General features: G+C 47.3%; 1 protein-coding gene across 1 annotated transcript in view; it reads right to left on the reverse strand.

The window, feature by feature from the left end:
• The window catches only part of MAP2K4 (mitogen-activated protein kinase kinase 4), a 61,033-nt gene continuing 37,146 nt past the window's right edge, over positions 1–23,887 (reverse strand). The window contains exons 4-12 of the mRNA XM_031064909.1: positions 23,006–23,180; positions 13,510–13,629; positions 8,489–8,608; positions 7,686–7,737; positions 7,150–7,277; positions 2,334–2,411; positions 1,685–1,833; positions 1,174–1,219; positions 1–446 (exon numbers count right to left, since the gene is read on the reverse strand). Coding sequence (XP_030920769.1) covers positions 333–446; positions 1,174–1,219; positions 1,685–1,833; positions 2,334–2,411; positions 7,150–7,277; positions 7,686–7,737; positions 8,489–8,608; positions 13,510–13,629; positions 23,006–23,180 — 982 coding nt within the window. The 3' untranslated portion in view covers positions 1–332. The remainder of the gene's footprint in view (positions 447–1,173; positions 1,220–1,684; positions 1,834–2,333; positions 2,412–7,149; positions 7,278–7,685; positions 7,738–8,488; positions 8,609–13,509; positions 13,630–23,005; positions 23,181–23,887) is intronic.

The following is a 23,887-nucleotide window of genomic DNA, read 5'->3' on the forward strand; positions in this document are numbered from 1 at the left end:
CTGAGGAGTCTCCAAGTTTTGAGTCTAGAAATGAATTTTAGGTGCTATCCAATCACAGTCAACAAATATATGTACTTATTTCCACATTTCATGAATATGTCCACAAAAGAGCAAGATGAGGTCTCTCTGTGACCAACACTAACACTGTGTGATCAGGTATTACAGGGATGCACTTTATATGTGACAACAGTATACAGACAGGATGGAAATAACACCAATATTATTGCACATGGTGTCTGGGCGAGCATTAAAAACACTGCAATATGTGATGAAAATTCTTTACAGCTTGTTTTCTCTCAGCCCTTTTTCTAGAGTTTGATGTAGCAGCAGTATCAATCCACGTACATTGGAGAGCTGGGAGTTGCTGGCATTTGATCCAGGATTTTACAAACATAGCATGCAACATCCACTGTGCGTTCCTCATACATCAGGATGAAGGGATGTTTCTGGAAGCAGATAAAAAAACAACAAAGTTATGGTCACCCTCCTGGCACGTGCCCTCAGATAAAAAATTGAGCAGGGGAATTTGTCTGGTGCTAGAACATGCTTTGTGGTGGCTGTAGGGCACCAGGACACAGCCTGGTAGATCCATGTCTTTATCATGGGAGGTTTCTGAGGCAGGACAGGACTCCAGAGCTCAGGAGCTGCCAGGCAGGAGGCAGTGAGGGTGCAGGATCAGCAGCTCCTCTGCAGCACTGGCATTTCCTGAAATCCTTCAGGAGAGGTTTCATCAGCATTGTCACAGTGGGGACAGTGACAGGGGTGACAGGGAGTGGCTTGCAGAGGTCAAACCCGAGCTCTACTCTCCTGAGCCTCCACCCTGTGCTCTGCCCAGCAGGCAGCACTGCCCAGAGCCAGGTCAGAGAGCTGGGACATAACATCAGGGAGGTTCTGGGCCAGGACATCAGGCAAATCCCTTTCAAATCAGGTGATGTGAAACCCCAGGGCTGATTGTGGAACCATAGCCTCCAATGGGCGCCCTCCAGGTGTCCAGAGCTCCTTGAAGTTGCCACATGTGATCCAAGCCAAAAGCATTGCTGCTCTCTCTCTCCTTTAGCACCCCCCACAGACAGGCCCTGCTGCTGCCCAACTCCAGATCTCACTTCTGCCTGAGCCCAGCCCCCTGTGAGCTGTGTGTTGGAGACACTGAAAGATGCAGCACTGAGAACTCACCAGAAGCTCTTTGTACTTTGGCCTTTTGGACTCGTCCTTTGTAAGGCTAAAGAAAGCATAAAGATAATTAGGAGAACATGGGATCAGGGAAAACGTTACAGACATCAAATATAAACTTTTACAGGACATGATGCTGTCAGAGGGGACACACCACCTTTGGTTTTCCGGAAAACCCATCCTGGCACTGTGAGTGACCACAGGAGTAACACCATCCCAGCTGTGCAGGCAGGGGCTGGGGCTGACACAAACTTCCCTCCTTACCATGTCTCCTCTCTCTAGCACAGCCTCTCAGAGCTCTTCTCCTAATTCCTTTCCTGAAGAGCAGTTTCCAGGGTCTGCCCTTCAGTCCCAACCCACACAAATCCAAACTACTAAAATGTGAGAGGTCCTCCCCCTTATGCTGGTGCAGGAATGTGAAAAGAAGCCAGGGAAGTGCTGGACACACGACCCTTGCCAAATACCAGCCAGCAAAAGGAGCCAACCCCCAGTGCCTGCAGCAGCACACACTCACCACAAGTTGACGAAGTTGATGAAGCTTGGGGAAAACTCCCTTTCCTCTGAGTTACTCAGCTGTGGTGGGTCTCCTTTCACTACTTGTGTCAACTGGTCAAACACACTGTTCCACTTGGGGTAGGGGAATCGCCCCGTGGCCAGCTCGTACTGCAGGGAGACAGGAGCAGAACCAGGCAGGTTTATACCAGGGAAGCTCAGTCAGGGAAAAAAAATGTCTGCAGCAAACTTGAACCCCCCCAGAAGGAAGATTGAGATGAGATTTTTCATCCTATTCCAATGTGGTATGATGTGGTGTGATGTGATGTGATGTAATATAATATGGTATAATATAAGATATGATATGATATATATGATAGGATATATAATATACAATATGATCTGATATAATATAATTAATATAATATAACAATATCGTTAGCTTTCTAAGAACATGGAGTCAGATTCACTCATTTCCTCCTCATCCTGGGGACCCTGCACACTCAACACACCTCCTCCCTGCTCACATCCACACACAGCCGCGGGGGCTCGGGATAACCATGGACATGGGAAGCCCCCAGGCTGTCCCTGAGGCAGGGAGAGCCCGCTGGGAGCAGAGCCCAGGAAGGAGCAGGGCTGTGCTGCCCTGGCACAGAGCAGTGCCCACTCACCAGTGTGATGCCCAAGCTCCAGACGTCGGAGCGCACGTCGTAGCCTTGCCGCGAGGCGCTGGGATCTATCCGCTCCGGCTGAAACGGCAACGGGGACTGTCAGGCTCTGGGCCATGCAGGGAGCATCTGCAAAGCTAGAGAGAGCCCTGAGCCTGGCACAGCCCCAAGCAAAACCTGTGGCCAGGGCAGCCATCCAACCCCAGCAGAGAAACATCTCAAGGAATCACTTAAAACACTGATTTTATGGAGGTGTCGTGTAAAAGGTGATCAGAAATGGCAACTTATCACAGTCCAATGCTTGGGGTTTTTTTTTCCTTTTGCACAAACACCTTGAATGATTGTGACTGTTTTATTTATTTAGTTTTGTTCAACTTTGGGATGTCTTTAGCACCAAGTCTCACTTTCTCTGTTTTGACACCCAAGGGATGATAAGAACTGGAATCAACATCTCACCCCCACCCTGGGGAGTGAGGCTCAGCAGCATCTACCAGAACTCTTCTCCCCAGTCAGCTACTAAGAAACTATTAAAAACTATTATAACTATTTTATTTATATAAATAAAAATTTATATAATTTATTATATAAATTATATATTTATTATATACACATTATAATAGTGTGCTTCAAGAAAAACTCCTCTGAACAAGGTTTTAGTCATCCCTTGAAGGCAAGTATGATGCTACAAGACTTTAGGACATGCAAAATGTCTTTCATAGAAAGCAATATTGAGCCAGACATGGGTGATTCACACTTAAGAGCAAGTTATCCAGAGAGCTGAGCCAGCAAAAAACATCTTTATGCCTTGCATGTCATCTTTATAGGAAACCTCAGTCTGCCTTCTTTAGTTAAAAATATAATAATTAACATGTCAAAAGAAACAGGCTCTCATTCAGTTCTGACTACAACAATAATAAAGATACCTGCACAGCAATAAATCCTAAATTACGGGGTACAGAAAATACTCTGAAAGCCCTGGTTGCTTTGTAAGCTACATTTTAATACAATTTCATGGCAGACACAGCTGAGAAGTGCAGCAGCAGGTGGCCCAGCCCTGAACCCTCCTGGGGACACACCATGGTGTCTGGAGCTGCCACCAGGGATGGACCAGCTCAGAACACATCAAATGCTGGGGATGCTGGCCTGGCCAGTGCTGTGACCCCCAGGGATGTGTCACAGCAGAGCAAGCTGCCAGGCTGCAGATGAAGGATGGGACTGCATGGCAGCAGCCAAACTGCCCTGAAGGACTGGTGGGATGGGTGGCACTGGTGAGACACAGCTGCTTGTCCCAGGCACCCAAGAGGGGCACCCTGCTCCTGTGAGCAAACAGAGCAACACGGGTTTGGCCCTAGACCATGGTGGCACAGTTAAAGGGAAAGCAGGACAGACCCAAAATAAATCCCATCTAAATACAGAGTAGGAAGAATGGCGAGAATTTTCCATGTAGGTCACATGGGAGCAATTAACACCAAGGAAGGAAGAGTCACCATGTCACACTCTGGGGACCTGGAGGGCTGCAGACAAAGCCTGGCTCAGGCCAGGTGTCCTTCTGATGCCAAGTGCAAGCAGGAAAGGAAATGCCTGAGGTGGAGACCCATCTCTGGATGTGCTGATGGGGTGAGGAGACAGGGGATGGATGCATCACAGAAGGGTACAGGCTGCCATGGGCCTTCTCCAGTTCAGTGTTCACCTGAGCATCAGCATCTTGACTGAAAAATGAGCAGTGGGCACCACAGATCCTCCCTGTATTCCAAACCCCAGCTGTACAAGCAACCATACCTGGCCTGATCTTTGCCTGGGCCACCTGAACACAAGACATCCAGCTGGCCCTGACAGCATTGCCAGCACCAAATGTCCATCTTCACCAGGGAGAAGTGAGAAGCCACAGTTTGCAGCCAGAAGCTCCAATCTGGCCTGGGAAAAGCACCTGAGTGACCAAGGATGGAGGTGACACCATCACACTCCACTGCTGTCTGGAAGGAGCAGGGCAGGACATCCATCCCCACAATGGCTGGGTCTGCCCCTCCAGCCCTGCCCAAACCAAGCCCTTCCAGTCTCACCCTTCCTCTCTGACATGGGCACTGGGTTCACTGGGGCACTCAGAAGGCAAAAAGCAGAAATGTCACACAGAGCTCACTCCCAGCAGCATCCCCACAGCCAGGGGCAAGGCAAGGAGCACAGGGAGGATGCAGGGCTGGCCAGGAGCACCCACTGCTGGGTGCAGGCTGTGCAACCTCACCTGGAGCAAACCCCAGAGCTGGCACCAGCACGGGGCAGGGGTGAGGAGGGCTCAGAACAGCCCAGGCTGCTCCAGGGGCCAGAGACTGCCTGGGAACTCGGTCCTGCCTCTCTTTCCTCCAGAGAACACGAGGTACCCACACTCAGAGGCCTTTGCCCACTGTAACAATTGCAGGGGAGCTGAAAGCCAAAAGCAAAACAACCCCTCAGCACCGCAGCTCCAAGGCTGAGGCGCCGCTCGCTCTGACAGCTCCAACAATTTTGGTTCAAGCCCACAGCACTTGCTTGGCAGCTGGACATGGCTCCTGCTGCCTCCTCAGAGCACTCACAGCCAGACTGGCTGACATCCAGGGTCATTGTTACCAACAGCTCCCTGGGGACCAGGCTCCTTCAGGGGTGAGCCTTGCAAAATCAGACACTGTCATCCAGCAGCCCTAAGGAGAGCCTCCCTGGCTGAACACAGCTACTACTCTTGGCCTGTTTTACACTAAAAAATTACTATTTTCCTTTTGAAAGGAGTGTGGCAGCCTGACTCCTTCCCAGGTATATCCAATTTGATCACAGCATCCCTTCAGCCATCAGCCTCTGCTGGCTTGGCAGATGTGCCTGCCCACTGGGGACACCTCCCCATTTCCCAGGCTCCCTGGTACGTGGAAATGTTCATGTGCTTGGAAAGGAGTCCCTGAGGCTGCAGAGCAGCAGGGAAGAGGCCAATCATCTCCCACATCACTTGCCAGCTGCTGGCTGCCCCACAAAACCTGTGCCCTGCCAAGGCTCTGAAAAACACAAACTGAAGTGCAACACTTCTGCTCACTTAAAAGTCCACCCAAGTCTGGAGCTGCTGATGGAGCTGCACAAATCTGAGTGCATGCAGACACACAGGAGAAAGGAAAACCAAAGGGCTATGGAAGCACTCACCCAGGGGAAAGAAAGGGAGCACTGCAGCTATAGACAGACATCTCAGTCATCTCATTAACTGTCATTACAGTCATCTCAGGAACTGTCATGGCATAACTACAGCAACAGCCTGAGCTGAACTGGCCACCCACCCATGGCTCAAAGAAAGATCAGAGTCAGGGCAGACAGGTTTTGCCTTGGACAGCACAGTCAGAGAAAAGCCATCTGAGAGCCATGGCCTTGGAAGAGAGATATTTTCCTTTTTTTTACTTGGTGGTAGATAAAAAAGAAAACAGTATTTTTCAGCATACAGAGCCATAAATATGTAACAAAAATTAAAGACAGGCACTAAAATTAAAGTTATATGAACAGCAGCAGGCACAGCTCCCTGCACAATGTGCCCTTGGCTCATGTGAGAACAGAGATGCGTTTTCAAAGCACCCTGAAGCACTGAAGTGTTTAAAACCCTCAGACAGCTTCCAAAATCACCACTACAGCTTTTCACTCTGGGAGAGGGAGGGCAGCAAACAAGCAGGACAGACTCCCAGGAGCCACAACTCAGCCCCAGCGATTTCCACACAGCTGCTCTGCTACTGCTGCTCTCCAGAATCACATTCTCCTGGAATGAAGTTCTGGCACACTTTGGAATTAAAGCGGTTTACAAAAATCACTGTAATTCTGCTCTGCAATAACTCCTGGGACATAATCTTACCAGAGCAAATGGATTTCTTGCAGACCAAGACAAACCCACACTCTGACAGCCCTGATCCCCTGGGCAATGGTGTTTTGGAGCTGCTGGAAGGCATAGAGCTCCTCTCCACTGCAGCACCACAGCCCTGGCAGCAGCAGAGGAACCCAGCAAAACCCAGAAACTGGGACATTTTGCCACAGCCTGGATGACACTGCCACAGCAGAGCTCAATCCAGAGCTCAGTTTCATCCAGGAAAGGGGTGTTCATCCCACAGGCTGATCACAGGGAGGGTGTGTTGGGGAAGATGAAACAGAAAAGCCTTATAAATGTGATTGCCTGGCAAAAGATTTTGAGAATATGGAAACTATAAGTGAGATTGAAATGAAAGCAAGCTTTGAGATCCCTCAGCTACTGAACAACTGGAAAACAATGGTTTGGCTGGACTGAAGGTGATCCCCTTTTGATGAAACAAAACCCTCTGCTTGCAGACAGGGCCAAGGGTCAGAGCAGACCCTGCTAACTTGGCAGAAGAGGTCCAAAGAGGAGTTTTTAGGGTTTCAAACTACTCCAAAGAGGAGTTTTTAGGGTTTACAAACAGTAGTTTTTAGGCTTAGCAGAAAGGGTCCAAAGAGTAGTTTTTAGGGTTTTTTAGGGTAACACAGTATGGTAATGTAATGATTCTTACAGGCTGTATGTAAATGCTATAGGATTTGTATCTTGTATTAGACTGGTTAGTGAGAATTAGAATATTCAACACAGAGGAAGATTTATGGTATTGTAAAGGGAACCTCGCTCTCTCATCCTCTTCACCACGCTCTTGCCCTCTCTCTCTTTACCACTCTCGTTACTTGTCCAAGCTGTGGCTGGCAGCTCCCAGCAGGGCCCTGCACTTGGCCCTTTGCAATAAACCACAACTTCCAAGCCCTGGCTTCAGAGATGTCTCATTTCTGTCACTCCTACAGGGTGGGATCCCCCAGAGCCCACCCCACTCACCGCCATGTACGGCCGGCACCCTGCATCCCGCGTTTTGGCAATGGAGTCCACGAGCTGTCCGCTAATGCCAAAGTCACAGAGTTTAATATTCCCATTTCTGTCCAGAAGAATATTGGAAGGTTTGATGTCTGCAGGGGGAAGAAATTTAAAGCAGTGAGTCACAGCTGGAGGTTTTGATTTCAAGAAGAGCAGCTGCAGGGGATGGAGGGTGGCAGTGCCGCGCCGTCGCCGTCACCCTTGGGGCTGGATCCTGCATGGGAGCACCAGGGGATGGAGCCAGCCCTGGAGGTGCCATGTGCCCAAAGGCAGCAGCAGATGTCCAGCCACCCTGAAATCACATCTACATGGAAAAAGCACATGAAGGGGCAACAGGACAGGCACTGGGACACTTGTTCAAAACCTGCACTCACACTTGCGGCGGTACAGGCGCTGCGCTTACACTTGCAGTGAACCAAAGGCCACTAACAATTCTTGCAATTATTTTAACAGACAAGAAGAAAAAGATGTGAAGTTAAAAAAAGACACGAAGAACTCACCTCTGTGAATGATTTTCAAGTTTTCTTTTAAGTGGTTTAGTGCTTTCACAGTCTAGGAAAGAAAAATAGATGAAAAATAAGCAGATGTCGTAAGAGTCCTGTGACTATTGCATTTTTGGAACTCCAAGAACAGGAGTAAAACGTATTTAATACATTGAGATATCAATGCTGTAATATGCCATGTAATAGAAGCATTTTTCTCTGAACCTTTTCTGCAAAGAGAAGGTGATATAAGGGAGAGTATGGGTTTAAGTGAACACACATCCCCTGCGACCTGCAAAGATCCCACTCTGGGAGAGGGGAGCCCGAGGTGGAGCCAGAACAATCTCTGATGTTAATTATCCTCAGCAATCACTTATTTCAAGCCCTGTGCTGTATTTTCTTCAGCAGGTCACAACTGTTTCAATTACCTGACTTTTCATTAGACCAGAACTTCCAGGTTATATCACAAACATCAGTCAGGTTCTCCAGTGCTTTTGGGAGCCTTTGCACAAGACTTCCAGAAGCCTCTCTGGTCTGGGCTGGTGCCTGTGCTGCTGGTGCTCACATTCAAGCACACAGAGCAGGAAGATGGTCCTGGGGTCTGTTTATGAACTGATTACTGACCCCAGGAGCTCTGTTTACACCATGCAACATACTGTGGAAAAGTCATGAGCACCCTGAAGAACCATTCCCAGCGTGGAGCAAACAGCAGCAGCAATTCTGCTCCACAGACCAACCAGCTTTTCCACATGGAGTGGGATCTGAACAAGGATCTGAACTTAACAATTATCTTCAACAAAGAGGTTTAACAAAATACTCACAGCTAAAGTGATTTTGCCTAAGATTTCTTCTGGAATAACATCATCTAATACACTATATACATATTTGTAAAACTTATCAAACGAGGTAGACATGAGCTCCATACAGATCCAACAGTCACCCTGGAAAGAGAAAACAATGTGTGTTACTGTTGAGGTAAAAATGAGAAATACAAATCCAGAGAGCATACAGAGATCCACTGAATCCTATGAAATACATAATCAGCAACATGTACTCTATAGAAAGGATGGAACTCAGCTTGATTAGTTTTAGCAATGAAAAGCTTGCTCCCATTCACAGCAGAGGCATTTACCTGCCCAGCTCACAGCTGACATTACAGTTTAGATGCTTGAACCCAGCTGAATCCAAGCCTCACAGAGTGTTTTGCTCTCCAGAAGGCTGCAGGCACAGTGGAACAGCCAGAAGAGGGGAGCTGCTTTCCTAGGAAGGGCTGTGTGGCTGAGGATGAAGACTTTGGGCAGCTCCAGCTTACACTGCTCATTTGGCACCAGCTTTTCACATCAGTTCAAGGCAGAGCAGGAGCTGATGTCATCCACTCAAGGGCTGCTACAAGCCTGAGCCCAGAAAACTCTCATTGCACCCAAAAAAGTAGAAGATGGAGTAAGTGTTGTGACAGACATGGAAGCAGGGACATCACAAGTGAAAGAGGCCAGAGCAGCACAGCAGGACGAGGGCATGACCAGCACACTTCAGGGGGCCTGGAAAAAGGTGAAGCTGGGCTGCTACAGACCACAGGTTGGCTATGGAGGAAGTTGGCTAAGGAACTGTTCAGATTTCAACTACAGAAATGAAATTGGGCAATGCATGTAGAAAATTTCTCTTCTTTTGTATGCAAGTGCAAGATGAAGCACTTGCATTCAATGGAGAGTGGCTCAGGACAAGCAACGTGGCTCCAGTGGCAGTGATGTGCATAAATCAAGTGAGACTGGGAGCCCAGCAGAGCTTCATGAGGTGTCTGTAGTGAGAGCAGCCTCTCTCTCATGGACTCGTTCTACTGGCCACAGGATCATTCAAAAACTGCTTATGTTTTGGTCAGATTTATTAAAAAATTGGGGCAGGGCTATATTCCTGGGTTGTTGTACTGAGACTCTGGGGGTCTGGAGTGGTTCCAGAGAGCCAGAATACCACTGACCACTGCAGCCCTGTATTTATGTCCAGCTGCACCTGTACTGTGAGTGCCTTCCATTGCCCAGGTTACAACAGTAAAAGTGTTTGGACAGTAAAACAAACCAAGTGAACAACACTGAGCAGAGCCATCATCACAACCAAGGCTTCACTGCACTCTGCATCACAGGTTGGGATGGGTATGGTACTGAAACCTCAAAGAAGTACAACAAATTTCTATCCAATGGTAATTTTTAAGCATTAAAAAATCCCTTTTATGATCAAAAGCACTCAAGGTTTACTGGTGTCCTGAAGCAGATGCCATACAGAACTCCTGAATGAGGGCATTTATTGATCTGGTAAGATAAAAACCTACCTGCCCTACATGAATTCATGTCAGCAAGATCAATGGGAAAAGATAACAGGCCTTTTCCACTATGCAGCATCCTTAAGGCTGGTGCAAGACCCAAAATTCTGCAGCCTAACTCTTCCTGGGACTTGGAGAGCTTTATCTGTTGGCAAACTGGTGAATTTTAACAGGAAGAAAAAGGGACAGGGACAGATGTGCTGAGGAATGGCAGCACAGTCAAGGATTTCCATAAAAACAGTGTGAGGTGCAGCAACAGCAAAGAGATCAAACTGAGCAAGGCTGTGTCAGCAATTCCCACCAGCCCAGCACTGTGCTACCAACACATCCATCCCAGCTCCTCTCTCCTGCCAGCAGAAGCTCCCCATGGGCTGATTTACCCAGCTTCCTAGGCATGTTCTGCAACTTGCAATGAATTTTTCATTGAATAATTTTATCAAGTATTGAACTTATTGGTTTAAACTTGGCTCAACTACACTTGCACTGTGTAGGAGTCACTCCCGAGATTCCAAGTCAGATCAGGCTTCTTTCCTCTTCCCCTCTTAAAAAGAAACACAATCAGAACAGGTACTTGGAAGAGCCACTAGTGTGGTCATGGTAACTACCCAAACATTCCCAGCTTTACAAGTACTGTTTCAAACCAGAGCAGTTGTAAAGCTTGTAGCAGACAGGCAAGAAAAGAAGACTTTTTTTTTCTCTCAGACCTAAAAACCTCTTAAAACAGCAATGTTCAGGGGGGTCTTGGGGGTCCCAGTGGGCTCAGCCCACAGCTCCTCTCTTCTCACAAGAAGAGACTCAAGTGAAATGTTTGCAGAACCCCTGTCAACCAACTTTGTTTTTTTTTTTCTTCCCCCATCTATCAAGTACAGCCTTGAGAGGAAACACAAGAGCATGAGATCCTCTTCAATCAGATCTCTGATGGTTGGTGTGGACAGCTCTGTGTGCGTTGGCAGGACTCTGGGCTCTCCTGGGTGCAGCATGGAAAAACCAGCTGGTCTCCTGGGGCCGGGGGAACCCCACAAAGTTCAGTGAGTGTAAGATCCTGCACTTGGCTCAGGGCATTCACCAGTACAGTGATCATGGGATTTAGAGCAGCCCTGAGGAGAAGGGCTGGGAGATACTGGTGGATGAAAAATTGGACATGAGCTGGCAGCACAAAAAGCCAGCCATGGTGCACTGAAGCCCGATTCCATGCATAGACTGAAACACTGCCTTTTACTTTTTCAACTTTGTTCTTGTTTCATTGACCAGGCAATTTAATCTCATGTAGTGGGTGAGAATGAGCTGAAGCAAAGTCCTGTACCTGGCAATCGATCTGTGCTTGTTGCACTGTTACACATTCCATCACATGCACAGACACAGTGACAGAAATGTCCCTCCTGACTGAAGAACAGGCAGCAAGTGATGAAGGTTCAGGTGCTGCCTGCTGAGAGACATGCAGGACCCAGAGAAGACTCTCCCTGTCACAAAATGTGGAACAAGCAAGAGAAAATACAACTACAGAATTTTTTTGTGTAGTATTTCCTCCTTTCCAAATCAAACTGCTGGTATTCACAGAGGCTGCCACAGGAACTTGTGTTCACAGCTACTTCCCTGACTGCAAGCTGGGACATTTGTCTGGCTACAAAATAAGACCTTGCATAACTTTATCCAATTTTTGGTTTAGTATTCCCAAACTGTCAGGATCCCAGAGCTTAGCTCTGCCTCTCCACATGAAACCCTCCCTGCTGTGGGAGGCTGCCTGCCTTCCCTTTGTGCCAGCTGCCCTGCTGCTTCTCCTGGAGCTACTGGATCCTGCCAACCCTCTGACTGCACAAGCTGCCTATTCAGCCTCTTAAACTCCTGTACAGAGGCTCACATGGAGTCTGTCACATTTTAGGAGCAGGCAAAGAAGATTTCTCATGGGGTGCTCCATCCATAGCTGAATCCCAGCTGAGAGCAGGAAACCCCAAAAGGATTTCCTTACTTTTCACCTTGAAATGCTGGAATAAAGAGCTTTGTTTTATATAGTTTGCTGCAGATTTCCTGAGAGAGTTTTGGTCTTTACCAATGTCCCATGAGCTCTTACACCTCAGGGGATGGTGCAGCAGTGACCTGGATCTTTCACAGTTATTTGAGAACAGATCTGATAAACAGATTGGGGGGGTCAGACAGATCCAAATATCCTGATGAAATTCCTTTTTTCCCTTCCTGTGCTTCTCTGGTGTCATACTTTGCTATCTTTAAAATATTAAGATATTTTATTATCCAATATTAATAATGGAACAGGTAATTAATGAGACAAGACAGAAAACTCTATGGAAGCCTCCCAGCTCACCCTGGGTACCCCTGAGGAAGGTGATTTGGAGCATCCCTAGGTAGTGAGGGACCAAGGAGAGGGGAAGGCTGCTTTCATCTCTGAAGCAAACACCACTTATGTTGAAGGGGAAAAAGGGGATTTCACTCCAACCAGAGCAATGCCAATGAAACCTTTCTCAGACAGAGCATGCAACGAGTCCTGGGAGCCCTGCCTGGCTGCAGGATGATGAGATTTTGGACATGACAAAGAATGCAGCCAAGCTGACATCTGGGTGCTGATTACAGTAAGTTTTTATGTTGTTTATGTATTTACATTTATACTCTGGCATGTGTCCAGAGCTGAAAGGAGGTGAGAGGCTTGCACAGCTCTGAGCATGTTGCTCCTCTGCATCTGGTAAGACACTGTTTTGTCCACAGACCTTTCCTCACACCAGCTGACAGCCTTGTCACCTTTATCTCAGCAAAGCTGGAAATTTGCAGCCAAGCTGAGGCTCCACACATGGCAGGAGCTTGTACTAGGTGAACATAGACAATGCCTGCTGGCCCAAAATGGCTCTGTGTCCAAAAAGATCAGAAAAAGCAGAGCATGGGAAAAGGAAGGATTATTATGCTTATTTTAGAGAATAAGATTTAAAGCCAGAGCAGTGACCTGGCAAAAATTACAGAGGTAGACTCTCTAGAAGCAGGAATTATTCAGACACAGTTTTGGGTTTTACCTACAACACTGACCTCTCTCTAAATGCTTTCCAGTAAAACCCCACAAGACTGCACAGGCTGCCATGCCTGATAATCCCCAAAGACCACCTGCAGCCCTGAGGTCTCTGTTTTCCTCCTTCCCTTCAGGAGAGGGACTGGATTTGTGCTGAAGTAATGGAAAACAGGCAAGGCTCCATGTCTGTCCCCCTACACTGTGGCAGTTTCAACAAGAGAGCAATTACAGGAGCAGGGATAATCCAAGCCTGCAGAGGAGATACAGGAGGAAGGAGAAGCAGCAGTCAGGTTTCAACATTCATCTTCTCCAGAACTCCTGTTGCAAAGGGATCAAATGCTTGCTCAGAAGTGCCCAGACACCTGGGTCTCCTGGCTAAACACCTTTGAGTGAAAGTGGAGAACCAAGAAACCGAACTTAAATCAATTTTCTCCTCCTTAGCATGAGTTTGAAATGACAAAGGGAAAAAAAAACAAGGTAAAACCCAAACTGTGCTACAAGTGAAGCAAGTTTGGGGTGCCCACCTCTCTGAAGAGCGCGCCATAAAACTGAACAATGTAGGGGCAGTCACTGCTTCTCATCACCACATCAAGGTCCATCAGAAGCTGCTTCTGCTCCTTCTCATCCACTGTCGACCGAATTCTCTGAAAGAGGAAGAGTGGCAGAGACTTCATCACTTCCATGCCATTACTGCATCCTCAGCCCTGCTGGTGGAGACAAGTGACCAGGACCCCAAAGCCAAGCATGCTCAAAAACACTCTGGAGAATCAAGCTGTGCTCTCAAATAAGAAATGTAACTGAACACTTCTAAAGCTGTTTAATGAGACTGTAAAGCCCTCGGTCCTCACATAAGCATCAACACTTTCAGATGAAATGTCAGGAAGAAATTAAAGAGCTCAAATTTCACTAAAAACTACAGCAAAACACCACATCCAGGCTTTCATTTCAAAACAAATTCCCACACAGTTCTTAGCCATGCTGGAAGGGGCTTGAAGACTGATTTGAAATTTAACCAAGGAACATGATGTTTAAAATTTCTAAGCAGCCAAAAAAGTTCCTTCCACAGCCTCCACCATGGCTGGGGAGAAGGGACTGCCACATAACCCAGGGAACACATTTCTCTGGTCATGTTAATGATGGGCAGCAGTCCTGTGAGCTCTTCTCATGAAACTAACAACCCTTTACCTAGTACTGGCTGAGGGAACATCAACACTGTATAAAAGATAGTTGACATTGACACATACCCCGTGTGTATATAGAGATATATATGTATACACACACTATACTTTGTATATACACCATATATTATGAAAAGTTTCATTTGGGATTGAAAGAACAATGCACATTTGAAAACAGAAAACTGTCCATTTTCAAACATGAAACTGGTTAAATGAAGGATGGAGATGACCATACAGTTCTTCATGTGATTTTACAGATATATTTAACATCTTGCACTAATTAATACTTTCTCTGAATCACAAGTGAGGAAATCGTGATCCTGAAGCTGTGACTCATGTTGAAAAACCATTAAAAAAAAAAAAACAAGAAAAAATATCTGGCAAGTAGTCCAAAGCAACAGAGGTAGCCAGGACCATCCATAGGGACAAAAACTACAAGGCTACCCAAGAAAGAAAAAGTATTCAAGCTTGTGGAAAAAATCTGCAAGATCTAGCACCCATTTCACCAATACTATGGCCCCTTGGGCAGCTGCTGGTGGCATCAGGACCACACACATCAGCCAGCCCAGGCCAGGTGAATGAAGGTACTTTCAAGGCTGGCCATTTATATAGCACCCTTATGTACTTTAGGACTTATTTTGTGATGACCCATACAAAACAAGGACAGTATCAACACTGTAGTTTTCCTTACCTGTAGAGTATCCTGGTATTTTGGTATTTAACCATTTGTTCTTAATGTTCTAGCACCTCTAGTTTGGTCTAGACCAGTGAATAATATGTTTATATTGCCTTTTTCCCACCCTGTGAATTCTACAGTTCCTGGGGACCTGTCAGGAGACTTGTCCAGCACCCACAGCCCATAATATCCATGATGTGCTGAGCACGTGGGGTTCTGTGCCACCAACAGAGCAAGAACGGGCCAGGAAAGGAACTAAAGCACTTCACCTCCAGGTCACTGGTTCAGGTCTGTGTCACACAAGCTCAGCCAGCCACTGGCTGCTCCCTGCTCTTGTGCCCTCACTGTACAAAGCTCTGCAATCCCCCCAGAGGCTGAAGGCCAAGCAGAGTGAAATGTCTCTCTCCAAGTGACACACCAGCAGCACTGCAATGGAAATGCCACTGCTCTGACCTCCACAGAAGGTGATGGATGCCAAAGCCACCACGGTGAGACCTACGACCAATAGCTCAGCCTCTCACTGAGACATGACCCACACTGAAAAGGTCACCTCTGGTAAGGAACCAGAAGGAGCTTTTCTCCACATTGTAACTTGTGTTCTCCTTCTGGGCCCACTCCATGTCTGTCTCCAAAAAGCCTCTTTCCTGGTCATCTGAGAGTTGTCCCAGCCCTGCTCTGCATTCTCCTTGTACCTGCACAATTCTGTCATAGCAAACCTCACAGCATCCTCCTCAAATTCCATGTCTTCTCCTGAAAGCATCTCCTCCCACCTCTGACATTCCTCCTCTGCTGCCACTTCTCCAGCACTGGAAACAATGTGAAATACACACTGTGGTGGAGGTGATTTTAATGGCACTTCAGAACACCAAACCCAAACACTCCTCTTCTCAAACACGAGCTCCCCAGCAGGAAAGGGCTGGCAGAGCACCCAGAGCACAGACAGTGGGTCAGCTACAGGGCAGAGCACAGCTTGAGAAGCCAACACGGACACTACAACAAATACTGCTGCAGGGAGTGAAAGGAAGGCTGTGGTACAAGACTGGGAGGTCTCACACAGCAGTGCTGGAGACTGGCAAAGTCAAGAGAAAGGAGAACTCTGAGGAGCAGCATGCAGAACAGCACACAGACAGGGTCAGCCCTGGGCAGGGTGGCTTTGCTTAGCTGAGTGTGCCAGGGAGCCTGCTCAGTACTCCCAGTTCAGCAGCAGAACAGGGGAGAGAGGAGAGTCAACAGCAGTCAGTACCCAAACAGCACCTGAGCCATGAGACAGCCTGCTTCCTGAACCCCAGGCATGGTGCAAAGCTCTGCAGCAGCTCCCACAGACACAATCCCCAAGAACAGGGGACATGGCAGGGAAGGAAGACACAAGGTGAGGTAGCTGCTTGAGGGCAGCATTTCAGACAGGGATGGACAGGGGCTGACTTCACCTCAGGCCTTACAGATCTCAGCTCAGTCACCTTCCTGGCAGTCACTGAAAAGTCACTGCTAAGTGACCCCCCAGCCAAACAAGACACAGATAGAAAAAGGGGGATTTGTAGTAGAAGCTTATGGAGTCTCCTTTTTAACAATTCCTTGTTGGCCTTCAATTTAAACTGTATCAAATCATCTTAGGAGAAATTCTCCAGCCCTTTTTATTCAAACACAGGTTAGGACAAAGCCTTCCAACACCAGGAAGAAGAAGCCATGCTCTGAGAAGCACCAACAGCAAAAGCACAGTCTGTGCTGTGGATTGTGCCACCCTGAAACCTAAAACCAGGCAGATTCCAGAAACTTGACCCAAAACAGAAGAGACATCATCCAGCCCAATATGCACACAGAAAGGCTCAGGTGCAGCATGAAGTGACTAGTTGAAAAAAAAATCTTAAAAAGGGGAAAAAAAAAAAGAAGCTGTAAACACCAAACTGAAACTCTACTCCTTGAGCTGTGAGACAATCCTGAGCATGGGGCTCACCTGTGTCCTCAGCTGAAAGCTCAGCACAGCAGTGCCTGGCAGTGCCATGGGAGAAGTGTCCTTCCATGGGATGGCAGGGATTTGGGACAACGAACCAGTAGCAAAAAGAGGGTTTGCCCAGTCACTGCTGAGGATGGGAATATTTATCTCCCCATCTGAAACACATTTAATGGTGACTGAAGTAGATCACAACCAGCTTCACACCTCCTGTGATGAGGCTCTAACTCTCTCTCACCGTTCCTTTCCAGCTCCTACTCATCCACTCCCTCCCCAGCTGCCCTACAGCAGGACTGGGAACACTGGTTTGCCCAACTCTCAGCCAGCAGACCTAAACAAATGACTGAAACAGACAATTCTGAAGGTGTCACTCAATTGTGTGAAGAATTATAATAAGGGGTTGGCAATAAAATCCCAAGACTTCTCTTTGGAAGTCATATGGACATGGAAAGAACAGAGAAATTTGCCCCTGGATGGAGCTAAATATATTAATGTATCATTCTGATGGGCCTTTATGGGCTATGAGGCATCCAGGAAAGATGGAGGAACCACGGAGGTATAAATAAATGTTTCATTTCTGCTCTCAGGGGCATTTGATACTTAGCAACCTCCTTCAGCTGTGAGACTGCCATGGAGAAACCTGAGAAAGTCAGACAGAAACTTCTGGTTTGAAGGTGTGGATGAGAGAACAAACCCTGATTACCAAAATGATGTACAAGAGACACTGTGCTCAGAACAACAAACAGCTCCATGGCCTACTGGCTTCCCCAGGAAAAACAGGGATATTTTATGGGCCCATGGGTTTGACACTTCCAATTACCCAACGGATCTTGAAAATGCTTCTGATTTCCTTAGGAAAAGTTTAGAGAACAAGTAGAGCAAGTCACAAATATTGTTAAACTAAAGAGAAAACAGTGACTGTAGAGGACACTGACTGTAACTGGAGGCTGGACTAGGCAATGCTGCAGAGGGCTGTAGCCAGGCTGTATCCTCAGCCAGGCTGAGGATATTCAAAACAAAGAAAATTCTGGCCTACAGATGAAAACCGCTTTCTTTTGAGGTGGGGGAAAACTGAACACTGTGGACAAAACCACCCTCTTCTCCAGCTGGGTTACTCTCCCAGCTGTAACCATTCCTGACAGAAAAATAATTCAATTAAAAAGAAGTGCAAGATGCTTCCATGGGGCAGTGATAAGAAGCCTGAAGGCCAACCAAAGCACAAACCACTCCAGTCGTCTCTCGGTGATGTATTTCTCAGCCAGCTGAACTGGTTGAAACAAAACTGGGAGAAGCGGCTGATGGTGAACCCCAGATGTCTGAGGTGTTCCCTGCTGCAGGGCAGAAGAGGTGAGGAGCAGGTGAAGATCTCCTGCCTGAGCCTGAGGCTCAGACATCGCTGCCAGGAACACCAGGTGCTCAGGACATCACTGCTGTGTTTAGGCTCCTGACCTGCACAGGAGCCACCCAACACATCAAAGATTGACTGTTTTAAATATGTTCTTATTTCTTTTATGAACTTTTCAAACAAGCAGCTTTTCCCAGCCTCCAGAGGCACTGTGAAGTACCCTGGCTAACAGAACCCACACCATGTACAGCATTTCAGTGCAAAGCAGAGCATCCTGCTCCTAACTGGAATAATGTTCCTCAGCTTTCATTCCAGTTTGGGCTATTTTTTTAAAAATTCATATTTCAGGGATCTTTTAAAGCATCCTTTTTGTGTGAACTATCACCAGGGCCAGAAGGAAACCTCAGGCCAGAAATTATAACCCCAAGCAGCTGGGCAAGTTTCCCAAGAAAACATTTCCTCCAAATAAATGGGGCTTCTCCATGTGCCTCTAATTTGTGGTACCCTTCAGAACAAGAGGCACAGTCCCTGGAGCAGCTGGGACAACACCATGTGGTGATGCCGGAGGCAAATACAAAAAGGGCTGGAGAATTGCACATACTGTGGAGCCTCTCAGACAAAACCAGAACAGCACTGGAGTAGATCCTGAGGAGGAACCAGAGATCTCAGCACAGTGGGAAGCCCAGGACAATGGTCACAAGTCACTTACAGACTGGGAAAAGCCAGACTAACACAAAAACAAGAAACCAGAAGCCAAATCAAAGGATGATGGGTAAAACTGGAAGCCTGACCAGGCAAGATCACAAAGAGTTGGTGCAGAGAACACACACCAGCCAGGAAAAGAGATTTCTCCCAGGAAAATGAGGAGCCAGGAGGAGAAACATGACAAGGTGAGGATTCAGCATACAAACTGGCCTTGCATTTATTGGTTTGCATAGCCAGATCTGGCACTGGACAAAACTGGGCTTTTCTCTTTCCCATCTGGAAAAGTCTTGACCTCATATGCCAAAAAAATCCCTAAGAAAATGAAAATAGTATTTTCAGTGACAGGAAGACTGTGATGACAGGTGACCCAGAGTAAAAAGGTGCATCTCCAGGAAGATCTGAAAGGAAGAGACCTAAAGAATGAAAGGATTGGTTTCTATTTGAAAATAAAAATCCGGAAGATTAGGATAACATAATGCGACATTTTCTAGGGGCAAAAATGAGAAAGGTTTGAACATAAATCCCCCTCTTTCCTACATCCTCTCCCCCTTCTCCTGATAGCTCTAGGAAGCTCTCTCTGGCAGAAAGCATAAGGCACAAACAATTGAGGTGGCAGCAACAGGAGGACCAGGTCCCTGCTCCTGCAGCCCACTCCAGCCTCTGTTCCCAAAGAGGTACAGAATGTCTTTTTGTCATTAAAACAAGTATGCACAGAGAATGACCAAGGCTAAAGGAAAGGGAGGAGCAGGACAGGGCACAAGAGCTCATCATCATCATCATCCCAGCCATGCTGCACCTGCTGAAGCTTTGGTGCAGTAGTTTTAGCCAGTGACACAACAAAGCTCATTTCAGGCTCATTTTCCTCCTCTTCCACTGACTCTGGAGCACAGATGAAAAGCCTGACTCACCCAGGGCCTGGCAGTCCTGCCCCTATCAGGAGACTCATTAAAGGTACCAGGATAGCATCTGCCAGGACAGAAATTACAACCATCAGCACGGGCTGATAGTCCAAAATGAGTTACAGGGAAAAATTAAAGAAAACAGTGTCTCCACCTGCAGATCTCAAGTTATTTTGGTGATTTTTCAGCCCTCAGGAATTGTTTTGCTTCAGTGGTAAGAAAAAAAGGCTGTGCTGGGGGAGCCCTGGGGGCACAGGAGCCCGTGTGCCCTGTGACACTGAACTTTCCCTAGCAGGGGAAAGCTTGGGAAGCTTCAAGGAACTGTTCCTTGGGCAAAGGCAGGACAGACTACAAAAAGCAAGAGAAAGGAGCTGGGAACAGGGTTTGAAGATATGCTCTGGCAGCCACAGCCTTTGAGGGGAGCAGGATGAGTGACCAGAGGTGCCCAGCTGGCCTGGCACAACAGGAGCTGCCTTCAGCCAGAGGAGGACTCCAGCCAGGGGAAATGAGCAATGTTTCAAGCTGCACACTTGCAGAACAAGGAGGATTTGAATCTCCCTGTGGTAGAATGGGGTGACAAGCCTGGTCATGGTAGCTGCAAGCAGAACACAGCCCTCCCAGAAGTGGGGTAGGAATTTCCTGACCTCACTGGGAATTTGCAGCAACAGTAGTGGAAGTTTGGGGAGTGGTGGAGAAGGATGGAGGAGCAGCTGGGACAGGCCCCTGTACCAATTTTCTCTGCATCTAGTGAGCAGTACAGAAGAGCTAACTTTTGGCTTGCAGCTTCCATAAAGCTGTTTCCTTGTGCTGAATGTCCTTCCAAGGATGCTTGGCCTGCTGCACTGGTGCTGTTCTTGGGGAAGCACAGGAACAACAACCAAATAACCAGACACTGGCTGCACCATCCAGCTGTAAGGGGACCCTGTCACCTGCCCCCAGCACAGTGTCACACCTCAGAGCTGCAGCTGCCACAGAGATCATAGCCAAGGCCTCACTCAACTGACACATTTTCACAAAGCATAATTTCCCTTCTTAAACTTCTCTTCCAGAAGAGCTTTATGCTGAAGGAGAACACATGGCTGAAGGCAACAGTTCCACAGTGAAGAGACCACAAAGCTTGAGAGAAAGAGAGAGCAGGCGGGGGACAGTCCCCAACACGGACAGATTAAGACAGAGAAGGAGCAGAAGATTAATGCACATGGTTGCCCCAAAAGCATCAGGAGGCTGAGACAGGAAAATCTGAGGAGTGTGGGATGAACTAGTCACTAGCCCAAGCCCAGCCCCATCCTGAAACCTCATCTCCAAGAACTGCACCATCCAGTCTGGGGAATTGCTGCTGCTGCCTTGGAGGCCTCACTGCTCCACCCACAGGTCTTCCTTTGCTCAATTTTGTGTCTTCTCCTCACTGGGACAAACAGAACAGTCGCTTAGCACTACTGTTTTAGAAATGATACTGTTGCCCAAACCCTTCAACCTTTCTTCCCCAGCTTGAAAGAAATAGGGTCAGAGAAAAGAAGGTGGCACCAGCCCAGCCAATAACTTTAAGATTTCACAGTTTAGTCACTGTAAACAAATTGGATTTACTTGTTTAAAAGTGAGCCTCCAAGCCCAGAACCCCTGAGGCTCAGAACACACCTCATCCCTTGGGAAAGCCAGCTCAACATGCTGCACTGTGCCATCTCCAGCCATGGCCTTCAAGGACACAGAACTGGTGCCTCCTGCCTCCCACAGGGCTGTACCTGCACCACAGGACCTCAGCAGGGACAAAGCTCACCTAGGGTGCTGAAAAGCCCTTGTGCAAACAGTGTGGGACAAGAGAAGCCCTGTGCCAGCAGACACAGCTTCTCCATGACACGAGGTAATCCAACAAAATCCCTCTCCACACGGCTGTAGCCACTGCAGAGCTCCAGGGAACAGCCACTCAGCCCTGGGGGTGTGCCCCTTCACACCCTCAGCAGAACTACAGCTACCCAGGCCACACACTCTGAGTCTGAGAGGATGGAGCTGTCCAGGAATCATTTCACTACACCAGTGTTTTTCAACCTGTCACCTGCAAACTACACCCATGAGTTCTGCCAAAGGCAACTGAAAGAAACCAGCCTTTAGCTACAGGCAACCTCTAGCTCCACTGGAGACTTTCAGGAATTCAAACCCAGCTTGAAACAGCACTGCATGGTGATCAAAAACACTCTAGAGACCTAAGCAGTGATCCCAGCACTGTGAGGAAGTCAGTATTTACTGGAGCAGATCAAAGGATGAGGGTTACTCCAGTAACCTGACACAGCAGAGACAGGTAGGAATTACATTCAGAGCAGCTGGGGCTCAGATATGTCTGCTTGGCATGTGAGACCAGCAGGGGCAAATGTCTCCAGATTCCAGGGAATATTCTGAAGAAGACAGAGAGTTGGAAAAGACAGCAACACAGACTCCTACACACCTCATTTCTGCTTTCTCCTGGGAGCCATAAGAGCATTTACAGTTAATATCATCAACAGAGTTAAAGATAGATGTCATGAGCAACCTGCAGTGAGCAAAGGAAAGGACCAGAGAGACAGAGAACAGCTGCTGCCCACCTCCATGGACAAGCAGCTCCTCAAAGATGCCCAGTGAGCAGCAGTGCTGTGGCAAGACAGGCAATTATTGCCCAGCTGGGAGAGGAGGCTGTTCCTGGTTCTAAGGTGAGTTTTGGGGTAGCATAAAGTAGAAAATGGATAGTCAAGAAACCTGCTACACTTTCCACCTCCAGGACATTCTGACATGGTGAGCACAAAGCAGACACTCCATCATACATCAGCAAGAGCACAACATTCCCTAGAGGACATCCACTCCATTCCAGCTCCTCCTGGCGAGGCCACACCACGGCACATGCTGACATAAACAGCTAATTTTAAGCCATTACCTTATTTCACAAAAGACAGCAAGAAGCTATGAGATGTCAAGCTGTGCCTACCACCAGCCTAGGCTGTACCTGAACCAGTGACCCAGAGGTGAAAGGCCCGTGCCCCATCATCAGTCTCCAGAGACGTGTGATCCCCTCAGAACAGCAGGCTCCTGATAGACATTTTGAAAAGGGCACAGCAATTATGAGAACTTCACAAATCACCTGAAAACATGCCCATTATACACTGTATTTTCAGCAAACAGCAGCCTTTACACCAGAAATAAATAGAACAGAGCAGTAGATGGGTCCTAGATGGAAGAACCTTAATTCTCCATCACACTGCATCCCAACGGACTAAAGTACAAATGTAAGGATGGGCATCACCTACTTTAACTGCCATAATTTGCCCACTTGGTTTGTGGACCATTTTGTTGACAGAACCATAAGCGCCTCGTCCAATTTCTCCAAGGTCTTTCAAGTCCTCTGCTGTAAAATCCCAATGTTGCTCAGGGGAAATCTTCAATTTTCCTGATGATTCAATGCTGTGTGTTCTCAGTCTCTCTCTGTCAAAAATATTGGGAAGCAATTTTTCCACATTTTAAATAGTCTTTAAATGTCTCTTTTCAGCACTTGGTTAAACATTAGAAGAGAGGGGTTCACAAAGCTACAGCAACAATCTGACTCCACGAAGGATTTTGGTTGGGGTGGGGGTGGAGGGGTGAGGGAAAATGTTAAATCAAAAATGACATACACTTGCCCACAGCTTCAATTAAGGATAAGTTTCTCCAGCTGCAGCATAAAATTCAATATGTCTCATAGAGTCACTCTAAGCACTCATTTACACAGTTCTTTCTGCTTTGCACAAAATTCATCAGGGTGTAAGCAGGATCTGGTAACATGCAGCACCAAGAGCCTGAAGAGCACTCCCAGCCCCATCTCCCCAAAGCTCCTGCTGCTCTACACCACCACATCCCAGCACCTGCCTCCCTTCCAGCTGGGATTCCATCAATACAGGCAAAGCTCTTCTGGGTGAACCAGTGAGACTTTAGGAAAAGTTTGCCCTTATTGGAAAACTCCAATTAAAAAAGAAAATAACCCAAAACCCCCCCAAATCCAATACATTTAGATAATAATTTAATTTATTCAAAACTAAATAAAGAGCTGATAATTTATAAAAACCAAAACAAGTTCTTTGTGATATATGAAAATAAAATTTTCAGGTGTGTCTTCACCAAGCACCTAAATTAACTTTCTCAAGCAAACCCTGTCC

The sequence above is a fragment of the Geospiza fortis genome, unplaced genomic scaffold (assembly GCF_000277835.1).
Source record: "Geospiza fortis unplaced genomic scaffold, GeoFor_1.0 scaffold503, whole genome shotgun sequence".
Taxonomy (NCBI): domain Eukaryota; kingdom Metazoa; phylum Chordata; class Aves; order Passeriformes; family Thraupidae; genus Geospiza; species Geospiza fortis.